The 13,135-nt window shown below is 42.7% G+C and overlaps 1 protein-coding gene across 1 annotated transcript in view; it reads left to right on the top strand.

The window, feature by feature from the left end:
- prkdc (protein kinase, DNA-activated, catalytic subunit) overlaps positions 1-13,135 on the top strand; it is a 44,233-nt gene that overhangs the window by 17,769 nt on the left and 13,329 nt on the right. Inside the window, exons 36-60 of the mRNA XM_023999879.2 lie at positions 306-509; positions 705-893; positions 1,019-1,123; positions 1,490-1,657; positions 2,239-2,366; positions 2,460-2,667; positions 3,049-3,230; positions 3,426-3,594; positions 4,226-4,291; positions 4,390-4,453; positions 4,581-4,729; positions 5,049-5,189; positions 5,508-5,627; positions 5,797-5,940; positions 8,712-8,863; positions 8,995-9,129; positions 9,623-9,734; positions 9,834-9,961; positions 10,474-10,623; positions 10,779-10,952; positions 11,142-11,240; positions 11,324-11,534; positions 11,851-12,034; positions 12,242-12,436; positions 12,669-12,784. Of these exons, the coding sequence (XP_023855647.1) occupies positions 306-509; positions 705-893; positions 1,019-1,123; positions 1,490-1,657; positions 2,239-2,366; positions 2,460-2,667; positions 3,049-3,230; positions 3,426-3,594; positions 4,226-4,291; positions 4,390-4,453; positions 4,581-4,729; positions 5,049-5,189; positions 5,508-5,627; positions 5,797-5,940; positions 8,712-8,863; positions 8,995-9,129; positions 9,623-9,734; positions 9,834-9,961; positions 10,474-10,623; positions 10,779-10,952; positions 11,142-11,240; positions 11,324-11,534; positions 11,851-12,034; positions 12,242-12,436; positions 12,669-12,784 (3,693 nt within the window). The remainder of the gene's footprint in view (positions 1-305; positions 510-704; positions 894-1,018; positions 1,124-1,489; positions 1,658-2,238; positions 2,367-2,459; positions 2,668-3,048; positions 3,231-3,425; positions 3,595-4,225; positions 4,292-4,389; positions 4,454-4,580; positions 4,730-5,048; positions 5,190-5,507; positions 5,628-5,796; positions 5,941-8,711; positions 8,864-8,994; positions 9,130-9,622; positions 9,735-9,833; positions 9,962-10,473; positions 10,624-10,778; positions 10,953-11,141; positions 11,241-11,323; positions 11,535-11,850; positions 12,035-12,241; positions 12,437-12,668; positions 12,785-13,135) is intronic.

Here is a 13,135-nt window from a genome sequence, read left to right as displayed (position 1 = left end):
AATCCAGTCTTTCCCCTAGATTGTTTTGCAGGCGGGGTGCTAAGGCCAACAGAGCAACATCCATGCCMTCTGGCAGTTTTCTGCTTACATGGCAGACTTCTGTTTCTTTTTAATCTTTTTGTAAACAAACAATGTATAGCTTCCAAATATGTTTAAAACTTTAATCTCGTAGATAGTCAATGATTGTATTCATAGCTCCAGCTATGAATTTGAGAGCGGTCACAGATTGCGGCTTGACTCAAGTACTTCATCAAACTCCGTCTCTGCTGGGCTTACCTGTTTGTGTTCTGTCGTCATTCTGGCAGAGTGAGCAGCTGGTAGAGCTGCTTTTGAACACCATCATGCTGTCTGTGCCTCTGGCGGGCAGCCGCAAGCAGAACTTCCTCAGCTTCTCTCATGGAGAGTACTTCTACAGCCTCTTCCAGATGACGCTCAATGCAGAGCTGCTCAGCAACCTGGATACCACCGTAACACTGCTCATGAAAGCCGCCACCCAAAACCCTAGCATGGTGAGTAGTAATGGTCTCATCTAATAAATGAYTTAGAATCAAACCTTCGTTCAAATGTCAGGGATTGGGTTGAAAGCAAAATACACATTTCCATGACCTACCAAGAAAATGGACAAAGTATATCTCTCTCTAAGCAAGATGACCAAAAAGTGTTGTAGAATACATTTGTACATTTCTTTGGTGTCCTTGCAACAGGTTAGCGTGCTGCTGAACGGCATGCTGGACCACAGTTTCCGGGAGCGCTCGATGAGGAAGAGCCAGGGCAGTCGACTGGTGGAGCGGGTACTGCAGAGGTGGGAGCTGCTGAGGCCATGGTGGGGCAACAACGCCTCCACGTCAGAAAGTAAAACCGCCACCCTCACATTGCTCTCCAAGGTTCTACAGGTGCAGCATAGCCAGATATATAGGCTTCTTTTCATCTTTTTAAACATGTTTTCATTGTATTTTTGGAYCCAGGTTTTAGCTTGATATGAGTTTATCTAACTATATGTATATCTAATTCTGTGCAGATTGATTCGTCTGTGTGCTCCAATGCCGGCCACCAAGCATTCCAACTGGTGTTCTCCACGTTCACTACTCTCATTGTTGACATGGCCCTGCCGTTGAATCTCAAGGTAAAGCATTAAGGTCGTTTTAATCAATTTAATCTTCCTGATTTTGTTTCTTGGTATCTCAATTTTAATTAAAAAAAATAATAATAATTAAGCCCTATTTTACAAGGTGTGTTCACTGAAAATCGAGTTACTGGGGATGGGAGAAGGGTCATTTGGTAGCTGTGGATAATTAACTGACTGTGGTAGCATGGATGGCCAGGTTGGGAACATAAGCCACACTACAATACTAAGTCCTTAATCTTGTCAACAAGTGCTATGGGATTGACTCATAGTCATGGAAAACTGTCTTACCTTAGGTCAAGGGAAGAGGAAAAATGTTAATCACTGTTTTGAGTGAACTATCCCTTTAACCCCACCACTCTTCAGAGCCAGGCACTGATCATGCTGCCATTCTTCACCACCCTGCCGGAGGAGCCCCTGGCCCAGCTGCAGACGTCCCTGGAGGCCCTGGTGGCATCCCACTTCCCGATGCAGTCAGACGAGTTCCCACGCGGCTCCCTGCACCGCAACAACTACATGGACTGTCTTCGAAAGGTAAGGTCAACCAGACCTGGGTTCAAAAATAATATTTAGGGTATTTCAATTACTTTCAAAGACATTTGGAAGTAAGTATTTCAATATTATTTATTTGAAAATACAAGTAGTTGARTATTGGAATGTATTTGTAAATACACTTGGAAAGTATTTGAAAATACTCAAATGCATTTAACCTAGGTATTTATAAATAGTATTTAACATAAGTATTAAAAATACTTTCAAATACTTCCAATAGAAGTAGTTGATTCGGGAYACATTATTTGAACATACTCACTACACAGAAAAATAATAATTTAAAAAACAAATACTCAAATACACCTGTATTTGAGCTCTGATCTGCCATCAACTTTAATGGTTAAGTCCTAAGTCCCTCCAACATTGTTCTTACACCAGTCCACTTTAAATCCATAAGGGGGTGGAGTAGTGGAAACTTCGCTAGACCAGTAGTGTTCTAATGGCTCAGTTGGTGGGCGCATAGTTCTTGCAACATCCGGGTTCTGGGTTTGATTCCCGCCACATATATTTAATGATATCTTGAATTATTCTTGTACATTATCATGAATGTCACTCCTTTTCAGTTTTTGGATGCCCTAGAACTCTCTCAAAGTCCTCTTCTGCTGAAATTAATGGCCGGAGTTCTGTGCCGCGATACAAAGCACATTATGGAGGAATTGTTCCAAACGTGTTTCCAAAGAATTGCTAGAGGGTGAGTGAGGCACTTATTTCCCCCACCGTGTTTAGATCAGTGTTGGTTTCTCCAAGTGTAAGGTGGATTGAAAACTGTTTTGTGTGTGAGCAGGTCCAGTGGTGAGCGAATGGTGCAGCTGCTATGCGCCGTGTACAAGACCATCCAGCAGGGTGACGTGCCTGTCCCCTCCATGCTCCAAGCCATGCTGGAGAGAGTGCTGCTACCATTAGCCTCTTACTGCAGCCCAAAAGCCCTGGCTGAATTCTTCAGCGCTAACGTCTCTGACATCATGGCGGTGCTTCTTGCTCGCTTTACCAAGGTCTGTTGGTTGCTTTCTTGTTATCTGTATTTAATATTCTGTAGTGTTTTACCGTGGTGGAACATTAATGACAAGTGTAGAGAGCTTTGGCATTTGTGGAATCTACAAGGCTCATTGCTTTAATCTGTTATATGGCGGGACATGTGTGCTTTACTGAAAAAGTGTGAAAACATTTTTAAATAACATAGAGAACTTAGTGTTTTGGTGTAGATCTGCTGTCACGTTTAAGGCTTGAAATGTTATTTGACTTAGCCTAATTAGAAAATGTATTTTGTTTTTGCAGATAAACTTAATCCTAACTGAGCTTTTTCTGATGTTCTCATAGAGTTGAAAAACATTTTAACCAGTTTTAAAAAATGTTTCTGACTCTCTTTTTTTCAGTCCAACGAAGCGGCTTATGAGGCCCAGTTGATTAAGAAGAATGGCTGTTACAAACTGATGGAGTTGCTCTACTCTCATCTGCCTAAAGAGGAGGTTTACTCCAAAGACTCCCAGATCAACCAGGCCTACTGTGGAAYCACAGTCAAAACAGAGGGCAACGAGCTTTCAAAGACTCTCATCAAGTAAGTCCACCGATAGGTTGTATCTTTTTAAAGGTGCCATCCATAAAATGTTCCAATATAGCCACCCATTAAATATATATTCACCCCTAACTTGTCAAGGGGTAAAAAATAAATAAAAATGGTACTCAATGAATTTCTCMAGTCGTCTAGTTTAATCTGTTTGTGTTGCTAAATCCAGTTGTAATTTCCCTTTAGGTCATGCTTTGAAGCCTTCACRGAGAACATGACGGGAGAAACTCAGCTCTTGGAGATCAGGAGGCAGTACCATTGTGCTGGGTATAACTGTGCCATCGCAGTCATCAGCTGTAGCTTCAACGAGACCAAGTTCTACCAAGGCTTCCTCTTCACAGAGAAACCTGAGAAGGTGATACAAAGTCGCCTGGTCCCAGATCTGTTTGTGCTGTATAGCCAACTCCTATTGTCATGCCATAAAAAAGGGTTAATTCAACCAAACTGCCTTGCAGATTTTATCCAGTTGTATATTTAAGCAGTAAGGCCCGAGGGTGTGTGGTTTATGGCCAATAAACCACAGCTAAGGGCTGTTTGTCAGCACGACGCATCGCAGAATGCCTGGACACAGCCCTTAGCCGTGGTATATTGGCCATATATCATAAACCCACAAGGTGCCTTGTTGCTGTTATAAACTGGTTACCAATGTAATTAGAGCAGTAAAAATAAATGTTTTGTCATACCCATGTTATACGGTCTGATATACCACAGATATAATCAGCCTTCAGGGCTCGAACCACACAGTTTATAATAAAAGTTATACCATGGCATTGTTGAATACTTGTTTCTGATTGGCTTGAAGGGCATTCTAGAGTGTGCATTATAATATATACACACAGTTTATAAAAACCTATAAACTATGTACTTTTTTCCTGTGGTGAAATAAAATTGCTAAATGGTATGKGTATAGAAGTACCAGGCTCATCTCACATGATCAATTCTACAATACAAATCAATAATGCATGTTCTTCTGTTCTTTCCCCCAGAATCAATTCATATTCGAGAATCTCATTGATACCCAAAGGACGTACAGATTCCCTATTGAAATCGAGGTATATATATWTTTTTTTCTCCCACTGATGAGATAACATCAGTGAGTAATCGGAGTGATGTCAGTAATCTGAGCATAGCCTTCTCATTCTCCCTATAGGTTCCTATGGAGAGGAAGAAGAAATACGTCATGATTCGGAAAGAAGTGAGCGAGGAGAACGGAGGTAGGATGAATCTGCATCTCCACCTGAAATTCAGTTGAGGTTCCTTAGTATACTTCACGTTACATTGTTGGAAGTAACAGTTGTCTCCATATCTAACCTTTCTATCCGTGTTGTCTCTGCCCATCAGAGGAGCCAGTATACCTCTCCTCTCAGTCCTACATGGCTGACAGCAGTCTGAGTGAGGAGATGAGTCAGTTTGACTTCTCAACTGGAGTCCAGAGCTTCTCCTACAATTCCCAGAATCCTGCGGGGCAAAGTCGCACAGTCAGGAAGAGGGTCAGTCCGACCGCTGTCTCTCTCCATGCACCAGGGTTGCTTTTACATGGGTTAGGGTTAGAGTGTATCCATGGGAGAGACTCTTGTCCCATCCCCAAACAGGCCCCTTACCTTTATTATACACATTGCATAAGTACATATACAATATTTAAGATATCCTAAAGATATACTGAGTCAATACTTAGTAGAAGCACCTTTTAGCAGAAGGAACAGCTGTGTGTCTCTTTGGATATAAATATACACAAAGAGCCTACAAACTCATTTGCACTGTTGTATCTTTTTATTGGGATATGTTTGACTGTTTTTGGAATTACCTCAGGAGCGAGCAGAGACCATTTCGGCTCAGGAGGAGACGGTGGACCTGGAGATGGATGAACTGAACCAACACGAGTGCATGGCGGCCATGACGTCTCTGGTGGGCCACATGCAGAGGAACAACATCACTCCTAGAGTTGAACAGGTCTGCTCCATTCTACTGCTCCATTCCACACTGACCACTTAGCCCCTAAACCCCAGGAACTCTTGTAGATCTGAGAGGATTTGATAGATATAAGCATTATTATGGCTTAATCTTGCCCTCTGGTCAGCTTTTTGCAATATCGGTTCCACATATCCAGCCCTCATCAGATCTACAGGGAGTAGGGGCTAGGGAGTAGGGGCTAGGGGTGGATTTGGAATTCTGCACAAGTTTGTCTACTGCAGTTGGAGAAAGTTTGATAGTACATTTTTGGGATTGGGACCCATTCCAACATGTTGTCTTGTCTTCTGTGTGATCTAGGGAGGTGTACCCAGTGAACTCCCACCCTGGATGAAGTTCTTGCAAGGAAAGTTGGCAAATCCAGCCACACCGCTAAATATCCGACTTTTCATTGCAAAGCTGATAATCAACACAGAGGAGGTGAGGCCACCCATCCTCTAACAATATCTGCCAACAATATATTTTCTCCCCGAGTTTACCCTTCATCGATTATGTATTTCCCATTTGTATTTCAAATAAAAATTGGCAGGTGTGGTTCCAACATACTGTTCCTGATATTTCTGATGGTCTTGACTCTGTTGTTCTGCAGGTTTTCCGTCCATACGCCAGGCTGTGGCTGGGGCCGCTCCTACAGCTGGTGGTCTCTGGGAACAACGGGGGTGAAGGGATCCACTTCATGGTGGTGGACATAGTGGTCACAGTGCTCTCCTGGATTGGCCTGGTCACCCCCAAGGTTCTTTCCCATGTCTTCTTTTCACCCCTTTTCTCATTGAGCTACACTATATATACAAACGTATGTGGACACCCCTTCAAATTATTCTGCTACAGTTGCAAATTATTCTGCTACAGTTGCAAAACAAAGTATGTAAACCCTTTGGAATTACCTGGATTTCAGCATAAATTGGTCATCAAATTTGATCTGATCTTCATCTAAGTCACAACAATAGACAAACACAGTTTGCTTAAACTATTAACACACAAACAATTATACATTTTCATGTCTTTATTGAACACCGTGTAAACATTCACAGTGCAGGGTGGRAAAATTATGTGAAACCTTGGATTTAATAATTGGTTGACCCTCCTTTGGCAGCAATAACCTCAACCAAATGTTTTCTGTCATTTTGGGTCTTTACAAAACTGTAATTTTGTCATCTTTACAAAACTGTTTCAGTTTAGCAATATTTCTTCTGTTGAAGCCATTCTGTTGTTGATTTACTTCTGTGTTTTGGGTCATTGTCCTGTTGCATCACCCAACCTCTGAGCTTCAATTGGCGGACAGATAGCGTAACATTCTCCTGCAAAATGTCAACAAACTTGGGGATTCATYTTTCCGTTGATGATAGCCAGCTGTTCAGGCACCAGCAGCCCCAAACCWTGTGCAGCAAAGCAGCCCCAAACCATGATGCTCCCTCCACCATACTTTACGGTTGGGATAAGGTTTTGATGTTGGTGTGCTGTGCCTTTTTTTTCTCCACACATAGTGTTGTGTGTTCCTTCCAAACAAYTCAACTGTAGTTTCATCTGTCCACAGAATATTTTGCCAGTAGTGCTGTGGAACATCCAGGTGCACTTTTACAAACTTCAGATGTGCAGAAATTGTTTTTTTGGACAGCAGTGGCTTCTTCCGTGGTGTCCTATGAACACCATTCTTATTTAGTGTTTTACGTATCGTAGACYCGTCAACAGAGATGTTAGCATGTTCCAGAGATTTCTGTAAGTCTTTAGCTGACACTCTAGGATTCTTTTTAACCTCATTGAGCATTCTGTGCTGTGCTCTTGCAGTCATCTTTGCAGGACGGCCACTCCTAGGGAGAGTAGCAACAGTGCTGAACTTTCTCCATTTATAGACAATTTGTCTTACCGTGGATGATGAACATCAAGGCTTTTAGAGATACTTTTGTAACACTTTCCAGCTTTATGCAAGTCAACAATTCTTAATCTTAGGTCTTCTGAGATCTCTTTTGTTCGAGGCATGGTTCACATCAGGCAATGCTTCTTGTGAATAGCAAACTCACATTTTGTGAGTGTCTTTTATAGGGCCAGGCAGCTTTAACCAACAACTCCAATCTCATCTCAGCATGCGTTTACTGTGAACACTGAGGCTGTACCAGCTTTAAGTTACAGTTTTAACAGTGGCCAAGTAGGCTATTTTTTTTATGTTTGATCATAATTTAGGCCCACCAGAGTGGYCTACAATAAAAAAAACAATGGAGAAAATGCATCCCATAACATTTTAACATGGAAATAGCTGTTCTATCATTTAGCCTACAGTAGCAGCCAATGTGTGGTGTTCAATGTAGGCCTACATTCCATGAGACTTTTGACAAAAAACATACAGTACAGGGCTTAACCTGTTTATCCACTTGCCCTTCAGACAAGGAGGTGACTGAAAATGTTGTTGTGTTTTGATGCTAGAAACCACTTTACAAAATAAAATGCATTATTACAGAGAATCAGACAAATTATCCTACCTTCTGCCTATTGGGTACTTAGCTTATTCAAGCCTGTCTCAAAATACAACACTGCCTCTTTAAGACAAAAAAAAACTCTACCTGACTCATTTCAAAGAGAAATGTACACSTTTTGTGCTCTTGTAAGAAGCAATCACTCCCCTATTGCTGACTACACATTATCTATAACTAGGCTATTAACTCACTGGCTACATGCAGCTCTTGCTTTGATCTCAAAACAAGCACATCTACTCATGACCACAGCTGTAAACACAGTCCAGTTCAAAGTAAATGGCACAGATTCATATGGCAATGGTCTATTTGCATATAGGCATTCTGCAGCTCTGATTGGTTATGCCGCACCGGTCTGTGTAGAGTACGGGCTGAGTCGTGCACAATAGAATCCTACTTCGACGCGTTCTACCTACAACAAAATCTCTTGCATAGTTTGTCTTGTTTCGGTATGTTGTATTGAAAGTGGCTAATATGGTKTTGATTCGATCACAATTGCCACAGTAAAGGGAAACGTTGATAGTGTTAACTAACAGGGAAAACTCTAGAAAGTTGAGTGAAGTTCAATCTCGTGCTTCTCTACATGGGGTGATATTTCTTCTGAGCTCTGTGCGGTGTTCCCAGCGCGGCAGTCTTGGGCTACTGCACGCCCGTGCTCAGCTTAGAGGGAGCATTGACCTCAACCCCATCGAACACCTTTGGGATGAATTGGAATGCGAGCCAGGYCTAATCGCCCAACATCAGTGCCCCGACCTCAGTAATGCTMTTGTGGCTGAATGGAAGCAAGTCCCCGCAGCAATGTTCCAACATCTAGTGGAAAGCGTTCCAAGAAGAGTGGAGGCTGTTATAGCAGCAAAATATGGACCAACTCCATATTAATGCCCATGATATTGGAATGAGATGTTCGATGAGCAGTTGTCCACATACTTTTGGTCATGTAGTGTACTTCCAATACAGCATTGTTTCTCCTACTATGATTTTGCCCCCCCATAGCGGAAATGTTGCAATACAGTCCTTTTTTTTTTTTTTTGTATCCCAGGGCAACACCAGAGATGAAGTCCTGGCCAATCGTCTGCTGGAGTTCCTGATGAGGAACAGCTTCCACCCCAAGAGACCCGTCTTCAGACACAACCTGGAGATCATTCGCACTGTGGTGGAGTGCTGGAAGGACTGTCTGGACGTGCCCTACAAGTGAGAATGACCCTAGTACAAGCATTTAATTTCCTTTCCCACTGATTTTCCCAAGCTTTTGAAAACCTTCTCAAAAAAGTGAACTATCCTTTTAATATCAACATGTGTCCTTTTTCTTCTTTGTTGCTCAGCCTGATCTACGAGCGTTTCTGTGGCACAGACCCAAACAGTAAAGATAACTCAGTAGGACTCCAGCTGCTTGGCATTGTTCTGGCCAACAGCCTCCCTGCCTACGATGCCAGGAAGTGTGATATCGAGTATGACAGGTAAATGGGCAACCTGTGTGTCTGTCTGTCGAGAAAGTAAACAAATGCATCAGCTGATTAGATTGATGATGAGCATGATTGTGGTTATGATGATGAAGATGATGATGATGATGAATGTGGTGATGATTGTGGTTATGATGATGATGAGCATGATTATGATGATGAAGAAGATTATTGTGATTGTGGTGGTGATGATTGTGGTTATGATGATGATGATGATTGTGGTTATGATGATGATGATTGTGGTTATGATGATGAGCATGATTGTGGTTATGATGAAGAAGATTATGATGGTGATGATGATTGTTGTTATGATGATGAAGATGACTATTAGTATTAGTAGTAGTAGTATTATGGCATTATTTACCTGACTATTGTTGACCTTATTTTACCTGGTAAATGTGATTGAGAACCCATTCCTCCATTGTGAGTGTTGAATGAGGGTACTGAGTGTTTCAGTGAATAAGGCCTTACTATGTGAAATGTGTTGCAGGTATATCCAGTCCCTGACCAACAACCTGGCCTTCACCAGATATAAGGAGGTCTACTCTGCAGCCGCTGAGATCATCGGTCTTATCTTGAAGAACATGACTGAAAAGGACAGTGTATGTAAACTTGTCCTCTTGATAATCCTAAACCCAAATTATGGACTTTATTTACTTTTTATTTGAACATGATTCAACGTGTTTTTTTCTTTCTTTCAGCAACCTGATGCATCGCTGCTCAGTCTCACTGTAAATAAATTAACAGATCTGAAGAAAAAAGACCTGGATGACAAATTCATTATCTGCTTGAGCAAAGTTTCCAAACACTTTCCTCCCTTTATGGACCGGTAAGAGTAGTGTTTTTATCTTGTAACTTCCTGAAACACCATGATCTAGTAAGCTAGTTCAGCCCAAGTCCATCAGTGGGTTAGGTGCTAAAACTGAAGTAAAATAATTTAGCCAATTCACTGGGTACAAAATTAACTGGGCTAAAAGTGAAGCTGCACTCCTTCACTGTCATACATTTCCAACTTACTTTGATAATGCTCCTTTTGTTAGGAAATGGCAAAGATTACAAATATTTGTAGATAAACATCGGGTCACCTCGATTAGAATGGATTCTGGAGGAAGACTTCCTGGCTGGTTTGCTCTAATCAAATCTGGGCAATTTACCCAGTTATTTTGATACACAAAGCTACTTTCTAAATACACAAAGCAGCTTTATGAGAGTTTGTAAACATTTCGCTGTACTGTKTACACCTGTTGTATCCTGTTCACGTGACAAATAAAGTTGATTTTGATTTGACTTACAATAATGTGTGTTTGTGTGTGTGTGCGCACACTTGTGTGTCTATATTAGGTTTGTCAACGTAGTGTCCTACCTGCTGCCGAAGCTGCACGGCATGTTGAAGACCCACTGTCTGGAGTGTATTTTCAGCCGGGCCGACGTCATCCCAGACATCTACCTGCTGCTGAAGACCAAGGGATTCACCCAGATCATGGCCCACAGGTTTGCCCCCTACACACACACACACATGAGGCCTGGACTAAAAAGCATGGTCAATTGGAGAATCTCCAGTGTAATTGCTTTTTAGTCCAGAACCAGCCTTAATGTCACACATAAACTCCGGTAGAAACCACATTACGTTGTTGCTGTTCTCCTAGGGATGAGGCGAGACAGAGAGTGTGTCTGGACATCATCCACAAGATCCTGGCCAAGCTGAAGCCAKCGGAGCTCCAGGAGGTCTTGGGAGCCGTCACAGCATTTATCTCCCACCCCTCGCCGGCCTGCAGAGAGAGGATGTACGACATCCTCATGTGGATTCAGGATAACTACAGGTTGGTGCAGTGCTCATTTTAGGACAGCCTCACCGCATTGATTCAATCACCATGCCTCACCCTCACACAACAACGGTTTAGTTCCTATTTGGGACCCACCACTATGCCCCTATAATTGCTCTAATGTTGATGCTCGGGAAATTACGRATGGAATGATTGTGAAAGGCTAACGAAGTCATTTGTTTTCAGTGATGTAGAGAGTCAGTCTGACAGTGTTTCGGTGGAAGTGTTCAACGAGGCAAAGGAAACCCTGCTTCAGGGACTTACCGATAGAAACCAAGGGCTGCAGTAAGTACTTATCTTACATGTGGCATAAAAGTAATTTCTCACAAAGTAGTGTCTGTAGCATTCTGACTCCCCTCAATCTGCAGGCTGTACGTGCGTAACTTCTGGAGCCACGAGAAGCGCCTGCCCAAAGCCACCCTGGAGCGCATGCTGGTGTTACTGCACTCTCTATACTCTAGTCGCATCGAGGAACACTTCCTCAGTCTGGCCACTAACCTGCTCCTGGAGATGACCAGCCAGAGTCCAGACTACACACGCAACATGTTTGAGTACCCACTGTCCGAGTGCAAGTTCCAGGTCAGGAGACTGTGACCACCGTAGAAATCAAATAATTTATTTATAGATCATTCTTTCAAGATTGTTATTTTTAGAACATTCTATTTCTATGAAGTGAATAATATAGGCTTCAGCCTGCAAAGAATGCACATTTTGATAGATGTACTTTAACAAAACAATGTGACAGAAGTACATTCAAATATATATTTTCAGGTTTATTAGATTAAATGTGAATTCCACACATGATYAGAAAAGACACAAACATCTACTACTGTGGGGAAATCTGTAATAAGACTGTAGAGCAAAGTGTTTTGATGACGTTTTCTCTCTCTTAAAGGACTATGTKATTGATTCGAACTGGCGTCTCAGGAGCACCGTCCTAACCCCGATGTTTGTGGAAACTCAAGCCACACAGGGAGCCACGCAGGGCCCGGAGAGCTCCACGTCTCAACCAGGGACCGTGAGGAACCAGCTTCGAGCAACACAAGGCTCACTGGAGTTCAGCCAGACTCAAGCTCCAGGTATGTACGTCCCCTTTCCTTCAAAAGCCTTTGAAACTGAGATATTCAGTTGGTTGGGGTATGGGTGTGAGTTAGCTATGACTAACCAGCTGTAACTAACTAATTGTTAGCTATACATTTGAGTTAACTCTTTGATAGTGTTTAGCATATTTGTGTTTTTTGTGTGGTTACGTGCGTTTTATATTGTTTTTTTCCCCTGTATTTCAGGCAGGCGCTCCGCCTATAACTGGTTGACCGGCAGCAGCGTGGACACCCTGGCTGAGTACTCGCTGTCCTCTGAGTCCCTTTCCGCTCTACTCGTGTTTGACAAGAAGAAGCCGGCTGCTTGGAGGCCCACCGGGGAAGGCTTTGGCACCAGGCGCCTCGCCTCGCCTTCTGACGAGGGTGACAGCCGCAGCAAAGGCTAGTCTCTCAAGTTTCATACCACCATTTGATGTTATTCCTTTTGTTTAAAAATGATAACACAATAGTCTCAGAATGAACATGGACCAGGACATAAAGAATAAGAAACAGACATTTTTTGTTTTCATTGCAAAGAAAACATTTTCCCCCAAATGTTTTCCGTTGTGTGCACTTATGGATACTGTATGTCTGTCAGCTGTCAATGTCCTGTTTGTCTGCTTCTCTTCAACAGCTCAGAGTGAACAACGCGCCGACATCCTGAGGCTGAGAAGACGCTTCCTCAAGGACCAAGAGAAAGTCAGCTTGGGCTTCGCCAAGAAGGAAATACGCCACCAGAGACAGGAGAAGGCAAGCGTCAAGAAAGCCCCTTTTTAAGTGAAGGGGTTATACACAGAGTGTACAAAACACTAGGATCACCTTCCTAATATTGAGTTGCACCCCCCCCTTTTGCCTTCAGAACAGCCTCAATTCGTCGGGGAATGGACTCTACAAGGTGTCAAAAACATTCCACAGGGATGCTGGCCCATGTTGACCCGAATGCTTCCCACAGTTGTGTCAAGTTGGCTGGATGTGTTTTGGGTGATRGACCATTCTTGATACACATGGGGAAACTGTTGAGCGTGAGAAACTCCGTAGCGTTGCACTCAAACCAGTGCGCCTGGCACCTACTACCATACCCTGTTCAAAGGCACTTAAATA

The sequence above is a fragment of the Salvelinus sp. IW2-2015 genome, linkage group LG14, assembly GCF_002910315.2.
Source record: "Salvelinus sp. IW2-2015 linkage group LG14, ASM291031v2, whole genome shotgun sequence".
Lineage (NCBI taxonomy): Eukaryota > Metazoa > Chordata > Actinopteri > Salmoniformes > Salmonidae > Salvelinus > Salvelinus sp. IW2-2015.
Note: the sequence above shows the minus strand (reverse complement) of the source record. Positions and strands in the feature narration are given on the sequence as shown.